General features: G+C 39.0%; 1 protein-coding gene across 1 annotated transcript in view; it reads left to right on the forward strand.

Annotated features, from left to right (window-relative positions):
- MSH3 (mutS homolog 3) overlaps positions 1-26,845 on the forward strand; it is a 127,316-nt gene extending 100,471 nt beyond the window's left edge. The window contains exons 20-24 of the mRNA XM_081088645.1: positions 2,948-3,105; positions 11,907-12,093; positions 15,710-15,839; positions 22,242-22,407; positions 25,810-26,845. Of these exons, the coding sequence (XP_080944771.1) occupies positions 2,948-3,105; positions 11,907-12,093; positions 15,710-15,839; positions 22,242-22,407; positions 25,810-25,918 (750 nt within the window). The 3' untranslated portion in view covers positions 25,919-26,845. The remainder of the gene's footprint in view (positions 1-2,947; positions 3,106-11,906; positions 12,094-15,709; positions 15,840-22,241; positions 22,408-25,809) is intronic.
- Positions 26,846-27,079: the final 234 nt, after the last annotated feature.

Here is a 27,079-nt window from a genome sequence, read left to right on the forward strand (position 1 = left end):
TTTACAAACTGGATACATGTCAATCTGTTTCTGGACTCTGTTCTTTTCCTCTGGTCTATTTGTATGTCTATAGGCCAGAATTACACAAAATTATTGTAACACTGCATTACTGAGCTGTCTAGTCTCTGAATATGGTATATTCCTTCATTTGGTTAGGCCTTCTTTAATTTCTTTCAATGATGTTTTGTAGTTTTCTGTAGAGAGGTCTTGTTCACTTTGTTAGACTTATTTCTAGGTAGTTGATTTCTTTTGCTATTGTGGTAAGTTATATAGTTAACATTTAAAATTTTTCAATTGTAGCTAAAAGGTAGAAATAAAGTTGACTTTTGAATACTGAATTTTTATACCAAAGGATCTTGTTAAATTCATTTATTGATTCTAATAATTTTTATAGATTTCTTTAGATGTTCTGGGAACACATCATAACATGTAGGAATAATGGCAGTTTCATTATTTTCTTTTCAATCCTTATGCCTTTTATTTCCTTTTCTTGCATTTTTTTTAAATGAATGGATATGGAATTTTATCAAATGCTTTCTCGTCATTGGAGATTGTCATATAATTTCTCTTCTTTATTAATGTGGTAAATTATTGATTGGCTATTGAATATTAAACCAACCTTGTATTCTTCAAAACTCTAAATGATTGATATCCTTGAACTGGCTTATTGATATTTTATTAAGAAGTTTTACATATATATTTATGTAAAATATTGGCCTGTAATTTTTCTTTCTTGTAGTGTATTTGTCAGGTTTTGGTATCAAGATATGTTGGCCTTTTGAAATGATTTGGGAAGAGTTCCTTCTTGTTCTATTCTCTACAAGAGTTTTTGTAAGATTGGTGCTATTTCTTATATGTTTGCAAGAATTCAGTGGGGAAGTTATCTAGGTTTGGAGTTTTACTTGTGGTGTGTGGAAAGGCTTTTAATTACAGATTTACTTTCTTTAATAGATAGAGGATTATCCATATTTTTTATTTCTTTTAAAAATATTTTTTATTTATTTCACAGAGTAAGGGAGAGGGGAGATAGAGAGAGAAACATCAATGATGAGAGAGAATCATTGATCGGCTGCCTCCAGCACACCCTCTCCTGGGGATCGAGCCCACAACCAGGCACATGCCCTTGACCGGAATTGAACCTGGGACCCCTCAGTCCACAGGCTGATGCTCTATCCCAGTGGTCGGCAAACTGGCCCCTTAAGTGTGGCTCTTCCACAAAATACCACGTGTGAGAGCGCACGTACAGTGCGATGGAAACTTTGTGGCCCATGCCACGGGGCCAAAGAGCCGCATGTGGCTCCCGAGCCGCGGTTTGCTGACCACTGCTCTATCCCATGAGCCAAACCAGCTAGGGCCATATTTTTTATTTATTGTATCATTTTTGCCAATTAAAAAAATCAATTCATTTTATTTAAAATTTAAAAATATTTAGCTACTAGGGGCCCGGTGCACGAAATTCGTGCACTGGGTGTGGGGGGTGGGGGGTGGGGGAGAGTGTCCCTCAGCCCAGCCTGCCCCCTCTCACATACTGGGAGCCCTCAGGCGTTGACCCCCATCACCCTCCAATCGCCTGATCGGCCCCTTGCCCAGGACTGACGCCTCCGCCAGAGGTGTCAGGCTTGAACAGGGGACCCCCATCTCCCCCCGATCACTGGCTCTGGCCCCCATCCAGGCCTGAGGCCTCTGGCCCAGGAATCATGCCTGGGCAGGGGACTCCCATCTCCCTCTGATCGCTTGCTCCACCCCCCGCCCAAGCCTGACGCCTCTGACCCAGGCTTCAGGCCTGGGCAAGGGGACCATCATATCCCCCCAATCCCCGGCTCCGCCCCCCACCCAGGCCTGATGCCTCAGCCAGAGGAGTTGACCCTCATCACCCTCCGATCACCAATCACCGGATCGGCCCCTTGACCAGGCCTGAGGCCTCTGGCAGAGGTGTCAGGCCTGGGCAGGGGACCCCCAGCTCCCCGCGGTTGCAGGCTCTGCCCCTGCCCAGGCCTAACGCCTCTGGCCTAGGCGTCCGGCCCGGGCAGCGGGGACCTGCAGTGGCAGCGGGGGGCGCTGCGATTGTGGGCTTCGCTTTGGGCCCAGGCAAGGGACCCCTAGCTCCTGGGACTGCCAGCTTCGACCGTGCCCAGCTCCCATCGCTGGCTCCACCCCTACTTCCTGCTATCACTGGCCAGGGCGGCAAAGGTGCCTGATTCTCTGATCATGGCTGGGGGGCAGGGTGGGGCCGCCTTTGCCCTGCCCCCCAGCTCTTAGCTCCCCCCTGGGTTTCAGATCACTGTCAGTGGCAGGGGGCTTCTTCCTGCTTTCCCTTTCGCCTCCCTGCATTGTGCCTACATATGCAAATTAGCCGCCATCTTGTTGGCAGTTAACTGCCAATCTTAGTTGGCAGTTAACTGCCAATCTTAGTTGGCAGTTAACTGCCAATCTTAGTTGGCAGTTAATTTGCATATAGCCCTGATTAGCCAATGAAAAAGGTATCACCGTACGCCAATTACCATTTTTCTCTTTTATTAGTGTAGATGCTAATCCAAATTAGGACCTTGGGTAATTAGACATATAATACCTGTAGTTTTAAGATAGACAAATAAAACTTCTTAGATTTTAAGTGTAAGCAATATAAAAAGCACACATATCGACAGATTAATGAATATTTCATGAGAAAGTCATAGTAGTTATCCAGTTCAGGTTGCTTTTTCTTCTTCTTCTTATTTTTTAATGCCCAGAAACAACTGTGTGTGATGCTAAGAATTCACTTTTCTGTAGTAGCACAGATTGGGTTGAGGACAAAGAGGTCCTCTTTCCCTCTGTGATACTTCATTGGTGAATATTTAAATACCACAGAGCAGTCTTTTGCCGAATGCATGCTCGTTATGGAACCAATTGTAAATATTACATAAGAGCCCCTCTGGTACAATAGTGAAATTACTTTTTGATTTTCTAGGGGGACTCAGAGAGAGTAATGATAATTACTGGGCCAAACATGGGTGGAAAGAGCTCCTACATAAAACAAGTTGCACTGATTACTATCATGGCTCAGATTGGCTCCTATGTTCCTGCAGAGGAAGCGACCATTGGAATTGTGGATGGCATTTACACGAGGTAAAAGCATTACTTCTATTTCAATGTGTTTCTGAAATAAATCAAGCCCACATGGTCACATGAATTTTTTTTGTACATATTTAATGGACAGAGATGCTCTTAAAATATTTAGAAATTAGGAGCATAAAGAAATAATTTCATCATGAATATTAATACTAGGAAAGATGTAGGACCATTTTGTCCAATAGTTTTCAAGTTTTCTTTTAGTTACTGAATTCTTACTTTAAAGAAAATCTTATGTAGCAGATTATTATTTAAACAGATAAAAGCAGACCTGTGCTGCCTGGAGCGGAGGTGGAAGGCTTGGAGACTTGGCTGCCGGGCTCTGGAGAGCACAGTCTGGAGACTATTGCATTCTCCCTGTTTTGTAGGTGGGAACTGAGAACAGACTGGATAGGGCACTGGCACAAGATAATTTCTCATATTCTTTTTACTCCAAGAACATTATCTGCAATTAACTAGGTCTTAACCCTCAATATAAAAACCTAAATTTCATGCCTTATTTAGGAATATGGGTGAAATAGCTTGGTCTTACTAACTAGAATTCATAGTGTAATCTGTTTATACAGATTTGTAAATTTAGATTTGTGTTTTTTGCTTTTCAGATTTTTCAATTTAAGTATAGTTGGTATACAATATTATATTAGTTGTACTAGTTTCAGGTACAGTAGCACAGATTGGGTTGAGGACAAAGAGGTCCTCTTTCCCTCTGTGATACTTCATTGGTGAATATTTAAATACCACAGAGCAATCTTTTGCCGAATGCATGCTCGGCATTCGGCACAACATAGTGATTTGACATTTTTACCCTTTACAATGTCATCACCCCACTAATTCTAGTAATCTGTCACTTCAAACTTATCACACCATTATTATTAAAAGAAAACTTTTTTCAATTACAGTTGACATTCAATACTATATCAGTTTCAGGTGTACAGCATAGTAGTTAGACAGTAGATTTATTAGTTCTTAAAGTATTATTTATACTTCTTACATTTTGAGAAAAAAGTGAATATAGTTGATAGTGTAAGTCAAGCTATGCATATAGAGTTTTCGATTTACTGCCCAGCTTCATATTTATTTAATATTTGACTGTGGAATCACATCAGAATACATTGCATGCTAATATTGACATACTTGAGTAGCCATTAAAATACTTTAAAGCTTGGTTTTTTATCTGAGAGTGAACAAAGCAAAGCAACCTAAAATTTGTTTGATGCCATATCACCAAACAGAGGTTATTTTGATCTCCACATATTTGTAAATTAACTCAACATGAGAAATTTAAAGATTCCACTCTACTAAAGAAATAAAGTATTGCCAATAAAACTGAACCCTTGAGCCTCCCTAATCCTGTCCCCCTCTACCCCATCCCACGTAACTGCCCTTCTTGACTCTGGTTTTCATCCCATGAATGTCTCTATATTTTTACTATGTAGGTATATTTTTTGAAACAACGCATATAATTATTTGATATGTTTTTAAATTTTATATGTACCATATCACACTATGTATTCTTCTGCAAGTGACTTTCCCCACCCCACAATATTGTATTTGTGAAATTCACCTATATGGATACATAAAATTCTCATCCACTCAATTTTCTCTCTAATGGTGATATTCCATTATATACATATACCATAATTTATTTTTCTTGATTGATATTTAACATGATTCAAATTAGTTGCAAGTACAAACAGTGTTACAAACATCTCCTAGTGCACATAAACGAGTTTTCTGAATCTAGGTTTTATCCAGGCACAGGACTGTGAAGTATAAAAAATGTGCATCTTGCTTGTTCTTCAAAGAGGCTGGGCCAATTTAGAATCCCACTAGCCGTGTGTAAATTTGTCTTGATGCTTTAAAATTAAATTAGAGTAAGACATACCTATTTGATGATGTTTCTTTATTTTCTCCAAAATTTCTCATAAGGATGTTTTTATTTCACTTATTTAATACCTTTTATAGGCAGTGCCATCACATAAATCACTTTGTGTTAATGCTAAGGAAGTTTTCTCTGCATGTGCAGGCTGTGCCTGTTTACAGAGATTTAAAGTGGCTCCTGGCTTCCCTGACAAACTGCCAGGCCTCCTGTTATCACCAGCGGTTGTTTCATCTTTAATTCCTTTTTGTCTTGACTGCCAAGAAGGCAGGAGCTAAATTCAAGGCTCAGGTGTAGAACCAAATTTGTGTTAGTTGTTCCCCTCTCTTCTTACACGGGAATATGTCTCCGGCATGATTCTTAGAACAGCTGCATAAGAATCAGAGATGCTTGTATAATGCTACTTTCTAAGACCTATCACAGACCCATTAGATTGGAATCTCCAGTGTGAGATCTGAAAATTAGCATTTTTAAAAGCTCATGCTAAATTTGCTGTCTTAAATTTAAGAATCTGCCGAGACCGGTTTGGCTCAGTGGATAGAGCGTCGGCCTGCGGACTGAGGGGTCCCGGGTTCGATTCCGGTCAAGGGCATGTACCTGGGTTGCGGGCATATCCCCAGTGGGGGATGTGCAGGAGGCAGCTGGTCGATGTTTCTCTCTCATCGATGTTTCTAACTCTCTATCTCTCTCCCTTCCTCTCTGTAAAAAATCAATAAAATATATTTAAAAAAAAAAAAAAAAAAAAAAGAATCTACTGTATGGTTTGTAATCCTAGTTTCACATTCATTGTAATTCTTCCACTGTAATATATTGTTATTCTATTATCACTTCAAATCCTTTTTGTGCCCCATGGAGAAAAACAAAAACAAAAACATTAACAAACATTTTATATGCATAAAATCTGGCTCCAAACGTTATTTTAAAATTGGTTCGTTTTGTATTATTAATTGGACATTTACAACACTGTGTTTAAATTCATGCATTCATAAATATGCATTGAGTGCCTACTATATGCCGTGCACTATGCTATAAGAAGTCTAAATAAATGTGTGGAAAGCTGTAAACAAAAACTAAAAATTTAGGAATTTTTCTTTTTCCCCTGAATGTTGTAACCTCATATGAACCTTTTCCTGAATAAGAAGCATTTATTTTAAAGTAAAATTTTGGCAAACATGCACACTGGGCTCTAATTGGTATTATTTATATCAGTGTATTGTCATATATGTACTCATCAGTGACCTATTTCTAGACGCACATTTCTAAGGATCATTACCATCTTTGAATATATTACTGAAAAATGATCTGTTGTTTATTATCCCGATAAATGCAAATTTAAACCTCATTCTACTTTTTAGACTCAGTAATTAAGTTTTAGAAAGACAATGAATTACTAATTTTGGTTAAAAAAAAAAGCAAAAACAATTGGCTTCTCTCAGCATAATTTATTTCTATTTATGTCAATTAAATGTTGGTACAAAAGGGTTTTTATATTAAGTGGTCCCTGGTTAATAATATTCATGCCATGCTGCCCATGTAAGCTCTCTCTTATGGCACCCAGCTTCAGGAATGCTGTGTACTCAGAATGGCACCAGTGTGTTTATTTTGAGAGGAAATTGGAAGGTAATAGGCATTCAAATGCTTAAATTATTTTAAATGGTTGCCTTTGTGTGGATAACTGGTTTGTTTGCCCAATTTAGTTTAATTCAGCAAATACTGACTGAGCACCTACTGCAGAGTATTTGTACTCCGCTAAAGAACACATGTCCTTCTGGACAGGAAGAAACACCTTGAATCAGTGCATTCTTCTACTTAGTAGTAAATACCAGCACTAAAAACCACATGGTAAATGATTTTTTACTAAATGAGAGGGCTGTTATTAATTTTATTGGCATCAGAAATATTAATCTTATGAATGTCTCTGTGCTTTACTTAACTCCTGTCATCATGTCGTAGCCAATAGGAAATACCTCACTTCATCTTTTTGGTGGGAAGTGGTTATATGAACTTAATGCCTCATAACCATTTGTGTGTTTGGTTTGATTGGATTTTAAGTGCAGATCCTAGGCAGGTCCCTCAGTGCAGATCCCCTGGAGATACTATTGTGACTGGTATGATGAAGGGGACCCTTGGACTCTGTATTCAAAACCTAAATCGGAAACATATCCAGATTTAGAAGCCATTGTTCAATTTTAATTCTTGACATTTTTACAGAAGGAAAAACAGAATCCGAAAAATTGTGATTTCCTTGAGGTCATAATGTGAAGTTCAATTGTAAGGATGCATCTTTAGGTTGCGTTGGGTTCCCTTCTATTGATCTTATTGATTACTCTGTTATCCTTCCTTTGATGGCCTTAATTATTTGTAGTTTTCACAGATATAGTTAAAGCTGGTAAAGAGCATTTGCTCTGTTAATTATTTTTCTTTGAAATTCTCAGGCCTTTCCCACAGAGGGGACTAAGAATCATTTGCCCCATCAGTACATTATGGGTGTCCTTTGATAGGAAAACACCTGTGTCTTTCATAAATGGTCTGCATATGCTTTGTAGATGGTCCAGTGAACATGGTTTCTCGTGAGCCAATACAAGTTCGGCATTTTCCTGGATTGCTGTCTTGATTCTCAGTAATATTTAAACTGAAATTGAAAGATTGCTGTAGTGGTTTTTGCTTGACTATATTTGCAGTTCAGTGTTGGAGCTTTTGTAAATTGACTATATAGTATAGTGTGATCTGATTGCATCTCTAACTGGAAACAGTTATACTAGCGAAAGGAAGCTTTTTCTTGTCTATTATAATTTCATTGCTGCTAATAAAGTATTTTTGATATTGGTGAAAGAAAGCTATTTATTTAACCTGGTAATTACTTTGTCTTAATGTAATGATACAAAAGATTATAAAGTGTTTTTAAATGTATTTGTGATTTTTAAAAATAACATTTGTTTTTCTAATTTCATTGTAATGCATGCTCATTGTGCAAAATTTAAAACTGTAGAAAAGCTTGAAAAGGGAAAAAAAAATCACCTGTAATTTTACCACCTGAAAATCATTGTTGTTTAGGTATATGGCCTTAAAAAATGCACACATATAGTGATAAATCATTTGTGATTTCATTCCTTTTCTGGGTTAATGCTTCATTAAATGCATTACAGATCTATTTTATATTTTTATGCCTTTTAAATACCATACAGTATCATATCTTTTAATAATTGGTATTATTTTTTGCAGCTTTTTCTCTTCTTGGACTTTAAACCCCCAAGAAATATTAATACTTATACTGCACAGAATTCTGCAGTTTTTTAGCAAAGTGAAATTGAATATTTTCAATTTCAAAAAGAAGACAAAACAAGCTGACATAAAAATCCTCCTATAAAGCACTTAGAGGACAAATAGGGTATATTCCACTTATATGAGGAACCTAAAATACACAAATTCATAGAGACAGAAAGACGTTTTTTCTTTATTTTATTTGAAAAATCATTATTCAGGTTTAGTAGCTGCAGAAACATTCCCCAAAATTGTAATAGAATTGTAGCAACCAGGGGCTAAGGGAGGAAAGAATGTGGAATTATCTTTTTAATGGGTACAGAGTTTCTGTTTTGCAATGATGAAAAAGTTCTGCTAGTGGGTAGTGGTGATGACTATACCACATTGTGAATGTGCTTCATACCACTGAATTACACACCTAAAAATGGTAACTTTTATTTATTTATATTTTAAAAAATCACCATTATTTTAAAAGCACTTAAAGTATATCAAAACTCATGTTAGCATTTTCCTTGCATAGGCCCAGGGATTGTGATTTGAAGGGACAGAGCCTCACCCCATTTGCTATAATTTAGCAGCGTCTAAAATGTTATCTCAGAATATCAAGATTTCATAAAAACAAACTCCTCTTGAAATTTTCATGAAAATGATCTTGATTTTAGAAACTAATTCAAAAAAGTAATAATTTATTTTCTCTATTAATGCTTTATTAAGGTTTGTTGACCTACATAAGGGTTATAGGCAAGAAGGGAATAGGGGGATTAGAAAGATTAGTCAGCCGCCACTCCTAAAAATATCAGTGTGTTTTTTTTCTTAATCACATAACGTAACCTGTCGATTCAGAGCAAACTAACTCTAAGATGAAACATAAAGAATGCATTTTCACTACATTTTAATATAAAGACAGAATGATAATAACATGTTCTGGAATTCTTTTAAATCTCTAACATATTTTAACACTTGAAAAATTTCAGAATCATTGTTCTGTAATATGTATCACAAATGCTTGTTGAGTTAATAAGAAATTACAAACTTTTTATTAATTAATTTATGCCCTACCTTGCTCCAGAAACTTATTTTAGGCAGCTTACTGGGATATATACAATAGAGTGAGATACTATAAGAGTAATATAGTCTCCAGAGACATTGGATCAGAGAAATAAGGATAGAAATGTAAGATAAAGTCAGGGTTGCTATTTGGTAATAAAAATGTTATACAGTTGTTTCCTAGTAGCAAAGATGAAAAGGAAGATGTGTTTAAGTGATAAAATTCTGTGTGCATCTGAATCATATAAAGTCATTATATTTTTGAAATTTATTGTAAAAATAAACACACTATATATTTCCTAAGAGAAGTTAATAGAAAAATATTTTTACCCGTGGAGAACAGTTCCCCCAGTTACAAACGCATATTTCCCTAGTGGCTTTAGTGACTGGCTAATGAGCCAGCATTTCTTCAGCATCTCCTGGCAGCATTTCCACTTTATCATCAGGTGCAGTGAAAAATAGAATTGTAATAGAAAATGTGTTGGCTCCAAATGCAGTGGTTTTCAAACTGATCTCTACAGGTTTTTAAGAGTCCCACAGATGGGGAAAAGGGCCTAATAGTGCTAGGTTTTTAACCAAATCAGTATGCCTTTGATCTCATCTGCAGAGTGAATTCCTTTGTAAAATTTCATTTGAGCAAAGGATTTAACAGCTAAAAAGATATTTGAAAGCCACTGGCCTAATAGTAAAGTTGGAACCATTGTTTAAGAAATATACGTCTAAGATCCTGTGACATCTGGTCTGGCCTCCTAAAGATCCAAAACTTACAATACCATGAGACACATCGGTACATAAAGTCACCCACCTGCCTGTCTAGAAATTAAATTTCATCCAAACTGCTTGGTGTGTTTTTGGTTTCTATTTTTGCATTAAAATTTTAAATCCATATAATGTTTTTAAAAATATAGTTTGGGTTGGGACACATCTTTTTTTTTTTTTTTCCTGAAATAACCAATTAGTTAGCATCTTTTTCTTTTCTTTTCTTTTTGGACTGGTCATTCATCCTTTCTGATTTGAAATCTGACCTTTCAATATCTTTCCCAATAGCATTCTCCAATCCCTGACATTGCCAGTGAGATCACTCTGTCACTATAGGGTTTCCAGAGAGCACTTAAATGCAGCACTTAAACTATTGCATTGAAATCCTGTTCATTATTTGCTTGTTATTCTAATTCTTGAAAATCATAAACCCCCTAAAATATTTGCCTTACCAGAGCTATTTTATTATCAGCCAGGTATTCTTTTTTTTTTTTTTTTGTTAGCTCACAACCAGTCAGTGTTAAATGGGGGTCAAACATGATTCTGAAGAATTCAGAATGGTTGTAGAGGTGGGCAAGTTTAATCTCGCTTTGTGGTAGGAGAAATATTACTAAACATTGAAAATTGAGGAGTAAATAACAGTATTTGAACTTTGAAAAAGTCAGAATGTTCCTAAGCTAGCAACATTCCATAAATTGAGAAGTTACTGATTTTAAAATGGATAAAGTTGACAGCAATGCTAGTTAAGTCGTATCAACTCCGTCATAGATGCTGTAATTAATTGCAGGTTCTAAATGTCACAGGTTCCTAAGGCTCCATGATCTGTGGGGATATTCACTTCCTCTCCTTTGCCCTGTACAGGGCTCTAGCCACAGGATGGTGAGGGCTCGGTTTCTTCAGAAATAAAAGTTACATTATGCTTCTGTAGGTCCCATGTGAACTGTTATAACAAAACTATGAAGGCATTTTGCTGAGAAAATAGTTACCAGAATTCACAAAGTTGGCTAGCATGTTAAAAATCTGAATTCTAGGTTTTCTATCAATTGCATGACCTTGAGTGAGTGCTGCCTAATTATTCCTTTCTTTTCCAGGTTCTTTTTGTACTAAATTGGTGTTTTTCCAAATGTGCTCTATTGACCAAACGTGTTCTGTCATCACAAGGTGCCCTGGGAGATGGTGTAGGCTGTAGGGGTTCATGGTTAAATGTTAGAGAAAAGCTGTGGACTAGATCCTCCTCTAGGAAATGCAGTGTGTGGCAGGATATCCAAGGCTCCAAGAAGTCTTACAGGAAAGAAACCCTTACATCTTTTGGACTCGTTTCTTGACATCTCTGAGAACTGTATTTCATAAAGTCAAACCTCTATTAGGTGTCTGAGGTTACTAAACCTCCATAATTCTAGCTTCAGTAAAAAAGTTTTATCTTAAGAAAGTTACTTCAACATGGTACTTTAATTTGAAATATCAAGGCAACTCTGGGAAAAGCCTTTAATTGTACAGTATCCTAGTACTTGTGGATCTTGAACACAGTGGCGTAGAGAAGCACTGTTTTCCCCTGTGAGTACCAAAACTGTGGTTTGAAATGAATGGTCAGAAAAGGGCGGAGTCAGAAGTTTCCCTTCTCTGCAGGAGCTCTGCTCAGCACTAATTCTTCTATCCAGGATGTTTCTGCCAGGGGCATTGTGATGCTGGACATTCTATACCCAACGTGTTTTCTTTTTGTTTAATGTAATTTCAGCTTTTATTGGCTCAAAGTATATGGACCCCTAAGGATCTTTTATATTTATTGTTCAGAAAATAATGCCTCATTTACTAATAAAGTTCAGAGGAAAATCTGTCTTCATCTTATGTGTAGGATGGGAGCTGCAGATAATATATATAAAGGACAAAGTACATTTATGGAAGAACTAACTGACACAGCAGAAATAATAAGAAAAGCCACATCACAGTCCTTGGTTATCATGGATGAATTAGGAAGAGGGACGAGTACCCACGATGGAATTGCCATAGCTTATGCTACACTTGAGTATTTTATTAGAGATGTAAGTATCTTACATATTTTTTGTACATAAATGGTATATACTATACAATTTTTTTTTCTGACTTCAGTTTCTAAATATTCAAAATCGTCTTTTGAACGATTTTCTACAGCAATTGATTATTCGAATGCTATACATTGAGCTCAGATAGGTTGGCCCTAAATAGTGTTTGTAATAGTGTTTGATGTGCCTCCCTGGCAGTATTTCCCCCGAGAGCTGTATCTTATTATTCGTGGCAAGATCTATACCGAGAGCAGGAACCACCCACCCGCAACCCGATCCTTGAGAAAGAACAAAAAGAAGATAGTGCCATTTTTACCCTGTGACTTACTTTTTGCAACAGTAGCCTAAAAGATCTCTGTGTCTTTCTGTGTGTCAGTAACCTCCCTCCTACACCGCATATCCGTTTTCAGATTGCATTTCTAAGCATCTCAGTATGAAATTTCGATAGTGTCAAACTTTCAATCCGTCATCTCCCTCAAACTCTCACCTTTTATTTACTCTCTGTCCTGGTTCATTTTGGTCTCTCCCTTTCTCTCCCTCCCTTTCTGTCTGTCACTTGCCCCTGAGCCTTGAGTGTATCTTTTTCTATTTTGTTTTCTGCTTTTTTACTTTTTTTTCTCTGTGTCTTCCATTTCTTTCCCTCTTTCTTAAGTAGGCAATAGAAGCATATTTTTAAAATCTTTTCTTTTTATTGTTGATACTAGAGGCCCAGTGCACAAATTTGTGTACGGGTAGGGTCCGGCCAGCCCGGCCCCAATCGGTGGATTGGAGCTGGGCCTGTCGTGAGGGGGAGATGGCAGGAGGTTGGCCGGCCGGCCCGTTGGGGGCAGGGGGAGGGGTCGTGGGGTGGGGACGGCCAATTGGGGGCCAGCGGCCTTGGGGGGGGGCATGGGTGGTTGGCCGGGGACAAAGCTGGCTGGGCCAATCAGGGTGGTGGGGGCCTATCTGGGGTGGGGCTGGCTGGGGGGAGGGGCTACAGGAGGTTGGCTGGCCAGCCCTACCGCTGATCGGGGTGGTGGGGGCCCACCTGGGGTGGGGCTGGCTGGGGGTAGGCGCTACAGGAGGTTGGCCAGCCTTCCCTGCCTCCTATTGGGGTAGGGGGTGGTGATCAGGGGTGGGGCCAGCCCGGGGGGAGGGCCTGCTGGGGTAATTGGGGGTGGGGCCATCGGGGCGGGGGAGGGCCATGGGGGGTGTCGGCCAGCCACCCCGCCCTTGATTGAGGCTGAGCGGCTGGGTAGAGGGGCTGCAGGAGGTTGGCTGGCCGGTCCTACCCCCTCATCGGGCTACTGGCCATAGTGGGCATCATAGTGACTGGTCGTTACAGCGTTCCAGTTATTCCGGCGTTCCAGTCGCTGGCTTTTTATATATATAGATTATTATAGCTGTCTCCCATTTCCACCCAGACCCTGCCCCCCTTCCTCTGGCCCTATTCAGGTAGTCATTCGGGGCTGGAGGGTCCTCTTCCAGTGTGGCACAGTGACATGGCCAGCAAGCTGGTGCTGGTGTTTGGCCAGGGCCCTCAGTTGCTTTCCCTGTGGGCCTTCCCACAAGGCTGCCTTCCCCTGAGGAAGCAGCCCAAGAGACCAAGGCCGAAACCACAGTGCGTCTTACGACTTAGTCGCAGATGCCACACACTGCCACTGCCGCCTCATTCTGCGGGCCACAGAGGCCAGCCCTGATTCAGTGTGGGAAGTGGGAAGCCATCAAAAGCAGTTTGTTGATATTTCAAAGATTCATTTAAGAATAAATTATGACACCATTGAATTTATCACTACTCCAGCAGTTTTTGGATATTTGCTAGTAAATGTTAATGAAGAGAGTGTTATTTTTAGATAAAATTTACTTTAGAGGTAAGTTATTGAAGAAGATTCTTCTGTAACAAAAGTCTCCAACCTTTTCATGGATGAAATTACTTGTTTTCATGGTGTCCTTTGATGGCTAAGATGGGGAAGAGAGATGGGGGAGGAGTAATGGGGGAGGCTGTGCGTTGCTGCTGTGAGTGAATGCGGCCCTGAGGGGAAATAGTGCTGTTGCACAAAGCCTTAGGTCTTCTGGCCAGAAATGCCTATCAGCTCAGGGAAGGGCACCATGGAGATTTTAAGAGCATCTTGTCAAAGAAATCCTGCCTTCATACCTTTATTTGTAATTGTTATAAGGGAGAAGACCCATGTTCTGACTTAGGGCGAATGGCAGATGAATCAGAACTGGAGTTCTTCAATTTAATTACCCTCTTCTACTAATTTCTAGACCATGATTTGGTGTGTACTTCCCTCAAGATAGGGATTTCTATAAGACATAATAATGTGTGCTTTGAAATAATGCTTATTACAGAATCCATTGACTCTGTACTGATACCAAAAAGTAGAAAATAAATGTTAAAATGGTGACGGTAGGGTGAGGATAAGATAAAGCACTATTTATAGAATGCCAACTAATAATTATATAGTTAATTTTAAAAAAAAACAGCACAACACAAGATTTGGTAGCAACCATAATAATAACTGATTCCGGCACTGACTATAGGTGGTAAAACCTTTGAATGAAAGATGGAGACTCAAAGTATCACCTCACAAAATATTTATTTATTACAAAGGAGAAAGGTATCAGTACAATGAAGGAATCTTCTGAACACCAACTTAAACCAGATAATCCAATTTAGCACCCCCAATAATGGGTCAAGTTGATATGAGCCACCTGATGTACTGAAAAGGATATATCACCTACATAGATATGTGATGTTCTTGGCAATAAGGTTTAATCTGAATCTAATCAGGAGGAAACAATCAGTCAAAGCTAAATTGAGGGACATTATGCAAAACAGCTCTCTTAGATACTTCAAAAATGTTAATGTCATAAAAGACAAAAAGAAAAGGCTGGGGAACTCTTCTAGATTAATGGAAATTTGAAAGACATGACTAAGTGCACTGCATGATCCTTGATTAAAAAAAGAACATTTACAAATGGAACAGTTTAGGGAAATATATAGGCTATATGTTAGCTAAAATGGTAATATAACTGTTAAATTTCTTGAGTATAATACATTTTTTTTAAAAAATATATTTTATTGATTTTTTACAGAGAGGAAAGGAGAGAGATAGAGAGTCAGAAACATCGATGAGAGAGAAACATCGATCAGCTGCCTCCTGCACATCTCCCACTGGGGATGTGCCCGCAACCCAGGTACACGCCCCTGACCGGAATCGAACCTGGGACCTCTCAGTCCGCAGGCCGACGCTCTATCCACTGAGCCAAACCGGCTTCGGCGAGTATAATACATTTTATTCTGATTATGTAGGAGAATATTTTTGTTCTTAGAAGATAAGAATCTTAAGTATTTAGGGATGAAATGTTATACTGTCTGCAATTAATTTTCGGATCGTTCAGGAAAATGTGTGTGTATGTGTATGCGTGTGTGTAGAGTGGGGAAGGAGGAAAGAAGGGGAGATGTGGCAAAATATTAATGGTTGTCTAGATAAAGAGTATACGGATGTCATTTTACTTTTTTTGCAACTTTAATGAAGATTAAAAAATTTTCAAAACAGAAAATTGGAGAAAAGTTTAAATTACATAAAATTTAAAAATAAAATAACATTTATTATATGTCTTATTACTTTAGGTGGAATCCTTAACCCTGTTTGTCACCCATTATCCGCCAGTCTGTGAATTAGAGAAAAGTTACTCACAACAGGTGGGGAATTATCACATGGGATTCTTGGTCAATGAGGATGAGAGCAAACAAGATACAGGTATGAAACATTCCTTAACAGGTACAACTAGAATGTTGTTGGTTTCCATGTTTAATAACTTAAAGTTTATAGGAGCATGAACTTATTTCTTAGTAATAATAAAAGCTGTAAATGTTGATTGTAAATGCCTTTTGTCCAAATTAACTTTCTTTAAGCTTTGGGTCAAATAGAATTCACATTTATCCTTTCCATCTCTGAGTCTTTTCTTGGTGTTCCTCACCTCATTTTTTCACAAGAAGAGGGTGGGCTTGAGGGACATTTAGGTTTTTCTCTTAGATTCATCTCAGGAAAGATGTCCTTAACAGTCAAGTGAAGAGTATAATTCGTCATCTTTTGAAATACCCAATATTTTACCCCAAACATTATTTGACAAGGAAATCGAATCTCAGACAGGTGAGGTGGCTTGCCCGTGTCGACCATCTGGGTGGGGGATGACCTGAGCCTAGAATCCAGTTCTCTGCTGGCGGGTTCTCTCCTCTCCCACTCTGCTAGATTCCATGTGGGATTACAGCATGTTCCCGAGCTTTCCACTTACTATTAGTGTCACAGAAATGAGACATTTTAGGAAAAAAGAACATCATTAGCCGATAAAAACAAATTCAAGTGCTATATGCACAGTAGTAGCTTTTAGCATGAATTTCCCCCTGTAGTACTAATTTTTTAAAGCTACCAGCCTGTAGGCCAGTGATGCTTTACACAGTTGATGTGCAACAATGGAAAATCCCCTTTCCAGGACACTCCAGAGTCCAGATTTTATTTTGGAAGAGCAATAAGGATGGATCTGAAAAAGAAATCAGGCCATTAACCCAAATAAAACAAAGCCCTGGACCTAAGATAAAGTAATATTGGGCAATTCTTGCTTTTCACCACCATGCAGCCTTGAAAAACACATGATAAATTTTCTCATGGAAGCAGTTTCGTATCTATTAATCTGCATCCAGAGTGACAGGAGGAGCTTGGAAGCTAAGACCCAGTGGGATAAACAAAATAGGGTTCACCAAAAGAGAAGGGTCAATGATAAGCATTCGATGTGAACTACTAACCCCAAGCCTTACGTCTTGTGTTTTGGCATTTTATTTTACTGATTTGAAAGTTTATTCATAACATAACTTTAAAAATTAGATGATGCTTAAAGGCTCAAGCTACCAGGCAGCAGTTCCCTGCTTCCGCCCCTTCACTCCATGCTCTCTCCCCACTCCAGTCTGAAAGCAACTGCTTTCAGCTCTTTCCTCCATTTCTTGTATATTCCTCTCTCTTGGTTCATCAACTTGCTTAATAGTGGTTGACTTTTCATTGTGTTAGATGGAGGTCTTCGGCTTTCTCTTCCTCTATTGTCCCAGCAGAGTTGTTAGATATTTTTATTCGTATTCCTTGTTTTCACTATTATTGCCAGTAAGTATGGCTTACTCATGAACCAGGTATGAAGACAGGTGCATTTTCTTTCTTTTACAACATTTTCTATTTTCTTAAAGGTAATAATTGCCTTGTTTTTACTTTTCTATTTCATTGCTTTGTTTGCATCTGTGGTTGAATATCCTTTCTCCAGTAGCTTTGTAAAGCACCACACCTCTCTCGACATTTTTCTACATGATTGAACTACTGGTTCCACTTTTTCCCCTTGGGGTCATTCCACCTGGAGTCCTTTGTCCTCCTGCTCAGCTGACCTGATTACCCCCTCAGCTGCCCAAACATTGTCCTGAGACCTGCCATTGCCACCATCCTAGGAATTCTCTTACCCTCTCTACTGTGCATTTGATAGCAAGTAACAGAACACTGAATTCACACTGATTCAAACAATACGGATATATCCGGTCTCCCATTACAGAAACCTCCAAGGAGGAGTAGGCTTCAGCTCCTCTTTGCAATTCTCCAGGCTCCGACTGCCTGCCCTGCCGCCTTCATCATCAGGCTAGTGGCCGGAAGGCTGCGGCCCTTTCGGCATTGCATCCAGACTTGACAATGTCCAGAGGAAGAGAAGGGATCAGCGTTTCCTGTGACTCTGTCTCAGGAGCAAGGGAACTTTCCTCAGGTGCTCACTAGCATCTCATCATTGTCCCATTTCATTTCAGAATTGAATCACATGCTCATTTTTTATTAAAAAAATAAGTGTTTGTTTTTAACATTGGTTTTAGAGAAAGAGGAAGGGAGAGGGAGGCAGAGAGAGAGAGAACAACATCGATTGAGGATCATTGATCTGCTGTTTTAGGCACCCCACTCCCCTACTAGAGACTGAGCCTGCAACCCACGTGCTCTGACCGGGGATTGAACCAGTGACCTTTCGGTGCCCAGGATGACGCTCAACCAACTGAACCACACTGAACTCACACTGGTTCGAACAATATAGGGCACATGCTTATTCTTAAATCAGTTCTTAGAAGTGAGAATGGCAGGAATGACTTTGATCTTCCTAGATTGTAATCAACTTGTGGAGCTGGATATGAGAACACATCCAAGTTAAATGGTCAAGGAGTTAACTCCTTTATAAAGTAGGGTTTTCTTATGGGTGGAATAGATTTTATTTTGGAAGTAAAATCAACTAAAGGAAGTAAAATTGTTGAGACTTTGCCTGAGTGAACATGTCTCCATTGTACCTTATACTTGATTTATAATTTAGCAAGGGCTAGAATTTTAGGTTGAAAATCATTTTCACTCAAACATTTGAAGCAATGCTCCAGTGCCTGCTCACTTCCAATATTATTTATATATATATATATATATATATATATATATATATATATATATATATATTTTTTTTTTTTTTTTCATCCGTTACCTCTAACCTAACTTCTCTTCTGTCTAAATGAGAGGCCGTACATAGCTTATCAGTAAAATGCTCCAAATACCCTTTTGGGTGGCTTCCAACATGCTATCTTTCTATTTCCCATGATATGGTGGATAAAGCAGTGGACTGAAAGAAACCTGTGTTTTTGGATCTTCCAGTCTATAAAATCTTGGACAAGTCACCTAACCTCACCCTCCTCTAAATTTTAATGAATCAGTCTTAAAGGGACTTCAGAACGTATTTGATCAAGACACATCTCTTTAATAACTGCCTATAGAAGTTTAGCTTTAAAACGGATTTTGCTGTTTCCCTGTAACAAGCAGAAACATGAATTATTACTTTCCCTGACTCTGAGCAGTGTCAGATAAGCTTTTAATAATATCCATTTAATAAATGGTCATAGTTTACAAATAAAGTCCTTACCAAGAATTTTTATTGTGAGGCTGTAAAGAAATGAGTTTTTTTTACCATCTTCTGTCCCATCTGGTTCTCTCTGCCTCCACATTTACATTACATACCCTCTCTCCCTCCCTTCCTTCCCCATCAAAGAGGGGTGAAGGACAGGGGCAAAAAGACAGTCTTGAGGTAGAACATATCTATAAAAAGAGTTCCCCCTCGTGATTATGAAAAGTGGTCATTTTATTTACTTTGATGATGTGAAAACTACCATAATTAGTACTGAGGTTTGTTAATAAATTATTCAGAACAATGTAATATTTTATATATTTATCTCTATTTGATAGCTGTATTAAATTTAAAAAACATTTTATAGCTATATATATTATATATACTATATCTGATATGTAAAGCAAAAAAGAAAAAAATGCCATCAGCAAAACAATGTTTAAGTGAAGGGTTTTGTGGCGTTTAGTAAGTAGGCTTTCAGAATTGGATGGATGAATGATCAATGGACAAATAGACAGACAGATGATTGAATCTTTTTTTTTAGAAAAACCAGCGTGAGGCTAGATTATAGAGGTGAGGCCAGAGGTAGGGAGATCAGTTGGGACTAATCCAGCTGAAGTGATGAAGATGAAGAGTTTGCTTTTGATTGCCTACTGCTGTTCACTTCCCTTCTGGTCTTGCTTGTGAGCATTGCGGATAAAACATTATCCAGGTTAGCAGGCACTGGCTTCTCCATGCTTCTTTTCTTTTCTGTTCCCACCCACTTCCTCACCTGTTCTTTGTGTTCCTTAAATTTTATTTGGAGGCAAAAGGTATTCTTAGTGCTTTGTAATGTAAATTTTAGTCTCTGTATTCCCCAGGGTGTCTGCATTCTTTCACCTCCCACTGCTAGCACCCACCCTCAGAAAGGTACTATTATTTTTCTGTTGCTGAATTCTTAGAGGAAGTTAAGGAAAATTCCATTATCCAGTTTCTCTTTGTGTTCACTCTTTTGATGTTTTAGTTTTTAGCTGATAAAAGAATAATGCATACACATTTATGAAATGAAATAATGCATGAGAAAAGTCTGATGATAAACTTATATGTATACTAGAGTAGCAGAAATCATTGTAAATCTTGTTCATGTTGGACATTTTTGCAACACAGTACAATTATATTGAATTTGATAATAAAAGCTACATAATGCTGAGGTGCTTCAGATTTATCACAGATCAACTATATGCAGCATTGTGTTTGAGTTATTGTAGTTCATTACAGCCCGATTCTTTAAAAGCTTTTAATTCATACGTATGTATATGTGTGATGGACTGGGTTCCCCAGGAAGCTGACTCTGAGATTTGCATGCCAGAGGTTTACTGAGGAGTGCAGGCGAGATCAACACCTAAGGACAGGGCTGGGCAGGATGAAGCTGTGAGGCAGCCGGGAGGCTTCAGCCAGCCCTACCGAGAGCTCTGAGGCTGGGATGGTCCTTCAGAGTAACCTCAGCTTGGGGTGAGGGAGTCAGGCCGTAAACCCATTATTAGTTATCTACTGTAGCATAGCAAATTACTCCCAAACAGAGCAGCTTAAAATAGCAAACACAGCCCAGCTGGTGTGGCTTAGTGGTTGAGCTTTGACCTATGAACCAGGACAGTTAGGACTAACCCAGTTTGAGTCAGGGCTCAATTCCCGGACAGGGCATATGCCCAGGTTCTGGGCTGAATCCCCAGTGTGGGGTGTACAGGAGGCAGCTGATGGATGTTTCTCTCTCCTCATTGATGAGAGTTTCCATCTCTCCCTCTCCCTTCCTCTCTGAAATCAACAAAAAAATTTTTTTTTAAAAGTAGGTTTACAATTCATAAGGAAAATAATACACTAATCAATAAATAATACAAGAGTAAACTTTTATATACTCACAACTGTAAACCTACTTTTAAAAAAATAAAAAAATAGCAAACACATATTATCTCCTAATTTCTGTGGTCAGGACTCCATGGACAGCTGAGCTGACACCTCCACTTCGCAATCTCTCACAAGGCTACTAGCAAGGTATTGACTAGGGCAGCAGCCCCTTCAGGGCTCAACTAGTGAAATCCACTTCGCAGCCCAATGACATGGCTATTGGCAGGCCTCAGAATATCCACTTCCAAGCTCACTCACGTGGCTGCTGGCAGGCCTCCAGGCCCTCGCTGACTGTTGGCCGGAGACATCAGTTTCTTTCCATATAGGCCTCTCCACAGAGCAGCCCACAACAGGTCAACTGGCTTCCCTCAGAGCAGGCAAGCAAGAGCGCCCAAGACAGAGGCCACTGTCTTTTGTAATCTAATCTCAGAAGTGACATGACATCATTTTTGCCATATTCTATTCAAGGGAAGCAAGTCTCTAGGTCCAGCCTACACTCAAGGAGAGGGGATGGCGCAGGGTGTGAACCCTGGGAGGCAGGTCATCTTAGAGGCTGCCTGCCAACCTGCGTAGCAGTCAGTCTCTGGATGCAGGCTGCTTAAGACGGTGGATTGTGACCTGGGGTGAAGCCACTCTCTTCAGCTAAGGCAATTCCTAAAGAGGGCATAGAGCTAAGGGTCTCGAGCCAACAGCTCTCTAACAGTTGGGGCAATAAACCCTCAGTCCTCAGTGGGATCTGCATGGTACTGAACAGCATCCATTTCTATATATACTACTTCTAGTTACTATGATATTTAATGAACCCGAATTTCTCAATCATATTTAAACTGTGTAACGTAGTATTTCCTTATCTGTTTTTGTTGTTGTCTTGTTGCTAGCACTTTTAAAAACAGCTTATGTATATTACTTTACAGAGTGCATACATATAAGACTGAACACATTATTTCTTTGAGTAACACTTTTTAAATAATCTGTTTTTAAAGGAGAAATTATAGTGTAGCATGTATCAGATCATTCTCTTTTTTATATAGATGTTCACGTCAAATCTTTCAGTTTGCAGCATAAAAGTAATTATTTCTTAACTTGCAATGAATCATTTCTAAAAACCATTTTAAGCTAAAAGATCCTAAATGCAAAAGCATTTTCTAATCAGCATTTTTTTTCTTTCTGGATATGTAGACTTGATCAAAGGAGCTAACAGGTGATAAGGAACAGTGGGTTTCTTTTTCAGATCGTAAATTTTAATAAAGTTTAAGAATTTATATTTCTTCTTTAATCTAATTTCTTTGAACTTTCAGGCATGGTTTTCTTCATCTCCTTTTTTTATTTTGTAGGTGAAGAAGCCCCTGAGTTTGTCACCTTTCTTTATCAAATAACCAGAGGAATTGCAGCAAGGAGTTACGGACTAAATGTGGCTAAGCTAGCAGATGTCCCTGGAGAAATTTTAAAGAAAGCAGCTAGCAAGTCAAAAGAGCTGGAAGGATTAGTAAATATGAAAAGGTCAGAATCATTGTGTTGCATTTTTTTAATTTATTATGAAACCTTCCATTTTGTCCAAGGAAGAGGACTGACCTGTAAATGAACATCAGATCTACCTTTAAGCATCTCTTCAAATATTCTGAAATATTTAATTACAGTAAAATGAAAGCAGTTCTCCCAAAGTTTATGTGAATTCAATTTGCTTCTCTAGTCAGATCTTGATCTATTAAATTGGTTTTCCTTTCATTTTCTCTAAAGAATCACGTTAACTCCTTAACATGTGACATTAGTTGCCTAAAATATTCATTTATACAAAAAAATTACTAAAAATACCCAATATATAAAATCTTTGGGGTACCTCTATTTTTCATATATTGCATTCAGATATTAAGGATTCTGTCAGGACATGAATGAAAATAATAGTATTAGTAACTAGGTAAGTATAGTCAATATCTACATGTCACTTTGTGGATTTGTTTTTGACAGATTTTTCATTCTAAACTTGACTTCTCTCTGTCCCCTGGACATGTGAATGCATTCCACCCTTTGCCCTTGAAATCCAGCCTGTATGTAGTCAATATATAAACTGATCTTAATATAAAGCCACGCATGATATACTTTGGAAGGAAAATATCACATAAATAAATAAAAAAGTATAGTCTTTTGTTTTCTAAATATAAGATTATATTATCAAACAACATAAGCTCCTCATCTGCCTATGGCCCACTCGTGGTCTGCCTGGGAGGTAGGTTGCTGTGCAGGCTGGTAGGCAGCCTCTGAGATGACCACCAGAGATCCCTGTCTCCTAGAGTTCATCTCTTCTCCTTGAGTGTAGGCTGGACCCAGTGACTTGCTTCCCTTGAATAGAATATGGCAAAAATGATGTCATGTCACTTCTGAGATTAGATTACAAAAGACAGTGGCCTCTGTCTTGGGCGTTCTTGCTTGCCTGCTCTGAGGGAAGCCAGTTGACCTGTTGTGGGCTGCTCTGTGGAGAGGCCTACGTGGGAAGAAATTGATGTGTCTGGCCAATAGCCAGCAAGGGCCTGGAGGCTGCTAGCAGCCATATGAGTGGACAGATTGTGGGTTAAATAGAAAATCTTGCCTGGCTACCGTACTGTAATAATATGTTTTTGTTCTGGAAGTCATCACCAAATTTAAATATTGATACATAGTTAAAGAATCAATTGCAAACTTATATACTGAAGCACAATTGTGCAACCAACCTTTCTTTCTCCTCTTTCTTTGTCTTGTGGTTCTGTCTTGCACTCTGCACCTGCATGGTAAATGGTGGTTGCCCAGCATGTAGCTCTCTCCATTGACATTCTCTTCTGGGTCATTTGTGCAGTGCCCAGTTAGAAGCAAATGATGTAATTAGTGGCAGCCTATTTCTCGTTTGTTGCAAAATAGATTCATATAAAAATTTTCCGGAGAGAAAAACAATCATCTATGAGAGTTTAAAAATAAACTCAGCTCTAGTTTTTTGCAAAGTGCAAAGACAACTTTACTCTTTGGTTGTCTTACTAAGATTTTTTTCCCCCTAAAGAAACTAGAATAAAACGTTACTACAAAAGATACATTGCTCGGTGTCAAAATATATTTTACACTTGTTGCTACTGTATAGCCTTAAGTAAGAGTGATAAAATTCACAGATAATTTGTAAATATTAAAAAATATATTTTTATTTCAGAGAGAGGAAGGAAGAGAGAAAGATAGAAACATCAATAATGAGAGAGAATCATTGATCAGTTGCCTCCAGTACCACCCCCTCCAACTACTGTGTGACATTCTGAAATCTAGAATGTTATCTTGACAAGACAGAGACTTGTAGGAAGAGGTTGTGTTGGGATGGAATCTGATGATTTATCAGGAAACTAGATTTATTATTTTACCTGCTGGGGTCCAACCCCAGCGGGTCCAGGGGTCCCCAAAGGTGTGGACGGAGTCGGCGAAGAAGGAAGGACACGGAGACAGTGTTCAGTTGATCAGCAGCCTAGCCAGGATCTCCAGCCAAGTTCTGGTCTGGATCTCCAGCAAAGTTCTGTTTAGGATCTCCAGCCAGGTTCTGTGTCCATGGTCCCTTGCTAGGTTCTCCAGGTTCTCCAGCCAGGTTCAGTCACCAGGTTCTAGTCAGGTTCTCTTGCCAATTTCTGTAGTCAGGTTCAGTCCAGGATCTTTTGCCATGTTCTCTCGCTAGGTTCTGTCTCTAGGTTCTGAGGCCAGTTTCTGTCCAGGGTCTTTTGCCATGTTCTCTCCAGCGAAGTTCTTCTGTCTCTAGAGAACGTTCTGTGTAGGTTCTGTGCCTAGGTTCTGTCTCTCTCTCTGTCCTGTGTTCTAAGTTCTGTGTTCTAAGTTCTGTGTTCTTACATCTGTATTTATACCAGTTGATTCCAATCCTATCAATCTCTATTCCAAAGGTTAGGGCGTTTATCTCCATTCCAGGGAGTAAAGATTATGTAGCTTAAGCATGATTGTTCGTAGTTAAAGTGATTAATGACCCGCCTGGCACTTAGTTGAGGGGTTTTATTCCCTCCCTAACTTCAGGGGAAAATCCCTACCTGGGGAAACAACCTTTCTCAGAGACCTTGGTTAAAACACATAGTGCCAAGTGGTGAGCAAACATATTAAGAACAGTATGCCATATATGCCAGGTCCCTTGAAACAGCAAGCATGGACCGGCTCCCGGCATTTACCTTTTCTCTAAAAGTGCTTATCTCATCAGTTCTGTTGGCCAGATGTTGGGCATTGGTGTGGATTTGTTATAGTTGCTAATATTTATTGAATGCCTACTGTGCACAGAAACAAGTCTGGGCAGCCATTTGCAGTGGCGGAGACCCAGTTATTGATCTTGTTGCTTTACATACTCATTCAATCCAATGACAACCTTGTGAGAGAGGTACTGTTGTAATCCCCTTGTTATAGTTGGGGAAAATGGGGCCAAGTGAGGGTAGGAAACTCCCCAAGAAACCAGGGTCACACAGGTAGTTAGTGGTGGTAATTAGAACTCAGATACTCTGGCTTCAGACCTAAACACATAACTGGGTTGCTTTCTGCTGAAAAAAAGCAGGTCTGTGTTATGCTAGCATTTCCCTCTTTCATTAGCTAGCTTTATTTTAGTAAATCAATTTTGCTTTTAATCCTGTGAGCATCTGCGGCTTCTGGCTGAGTTACTAGGAGAAAAGGGAGGAAGCTGTCTGTCCCTCCCTGGAGGCAATGGTGCTGCTGATCAATAACCTTGGCCCCTTGATCAGGGCAGCAGCGCTGAAAACTCCCGGTCACCAGCAGGCTGTCGCTGACACCGCCTCCTACCCACAGAGCCCTGCTGGGATTCTGGTGTCACAGGCTCTTCATCGCTTTCAGTGAGATGTATTGTTCCCCAACCATTTCATTTATAAAATAAGTAGTACTTTATTTTCTCTCCAGGAAAAGGCGAAAGTGTTTTACAAAATTATGGACGATAACGGATGCGAAAGCCCTGCGAAAGTGGACAGACGAGTTTGAAATGGAAGACGTGGCAGATTTCTCTTTCTGATTAAAACGAAGTCTATGTTTTGAACAAAAACTAGAGAATTAAAAACACCAACTGTACAAAACAGCCCTCCAGTGACAGCCCATCTCTGTGTGAGCGCAGAACAAGACCGTGGGACATTCCTGTGGGAAACGGCTCCGTGTAGGAAGTCTGTTTCAGGCTCCCGGCATCCTGTCATCCTGATTTAAAGTATAAACACTTTTGAATGTTGAGACTTGTGTTTTAAGTAATTAGAAAATTTCAGGGACGGTAAGCTTCACATAAAATTAAAACCTAAATAAAGCCTAAAGTTTTTAGAGAGTGATATAAAAATTTAATTTGTACTTGTTTCAGTTTAGGTAACTTACAACTGGGTGAAATGTCTGGCAAAAATTTACCTTTTCGTTTGAACTAAAATAATTTTATAAAGCCACCAGTTTATTCACTCTGGGCATAAAAATTTTTGATAAGAAATAGACTTATCAAGCTTTTAGCAACTAGAACACAGAAGGAATAAAATCATATGAAATTTGAAGTTAAATATTGGCAGTTTTAAGCAATTTAAAGATTGTTGGATGAAATTATTTGTCATTTATTGAAGTAAACATGAATATTTGCTATGAATTACAATGTTTTGTTGAATTTTGGGGTTTTCAACTTTCTGGCAATTGTTACTTTTAAAGTTTAATTATGGAACCAAGATTGCTTCTCTACAAAATATATGGAGCTGAGCTTATTCTCGGTTCGGAGCTTTCTAATGACCAGTATACAAATGTCCGATACGCTCTCTGTAGTGAGCCTTCCAGCTCAGTTGGCCGATAGCAGCTCTCCCGCCCTGCATGTTTAGTGCAACACATGCTCATCTGTGTCCCCGGGGTTTTTTCAGCATTTACAATCTGGCTTCTCATATCCATGTACGTTTTGTTTCTAAATATATGATCTTGCTCTCCATGAAGGCTCTCCATCCTATTTCCCACACATCTATTATTGCTGCTCAGTTCAATGTCTTCCACACATTTGACGGGCATATTTCTAATTCCTTTTTCAGATTATTTCCTGCAGGGGCCCTACCAGTGACCCCTGGACCTGGGAGTCAGTATAGCTCCCCAGGAGGATGAAGGGGACTCACACTTGAGCCCTCCGATTTCCCAGCTTTTTGGTGTTAGAGTGTGATATAGTTTGATT

This window comes from Myotis nattereri (assembly GCF_964212035.1).
Source record: "Myotis nattereri genome assembly, chromosome: 4".
Classification (NCBI taxonomy): Eukaryota; Metazoa; Chordata; class Mammalia; order Chiroptera; family Vespertilionidae; genus Myotis; species Myotis nattereri.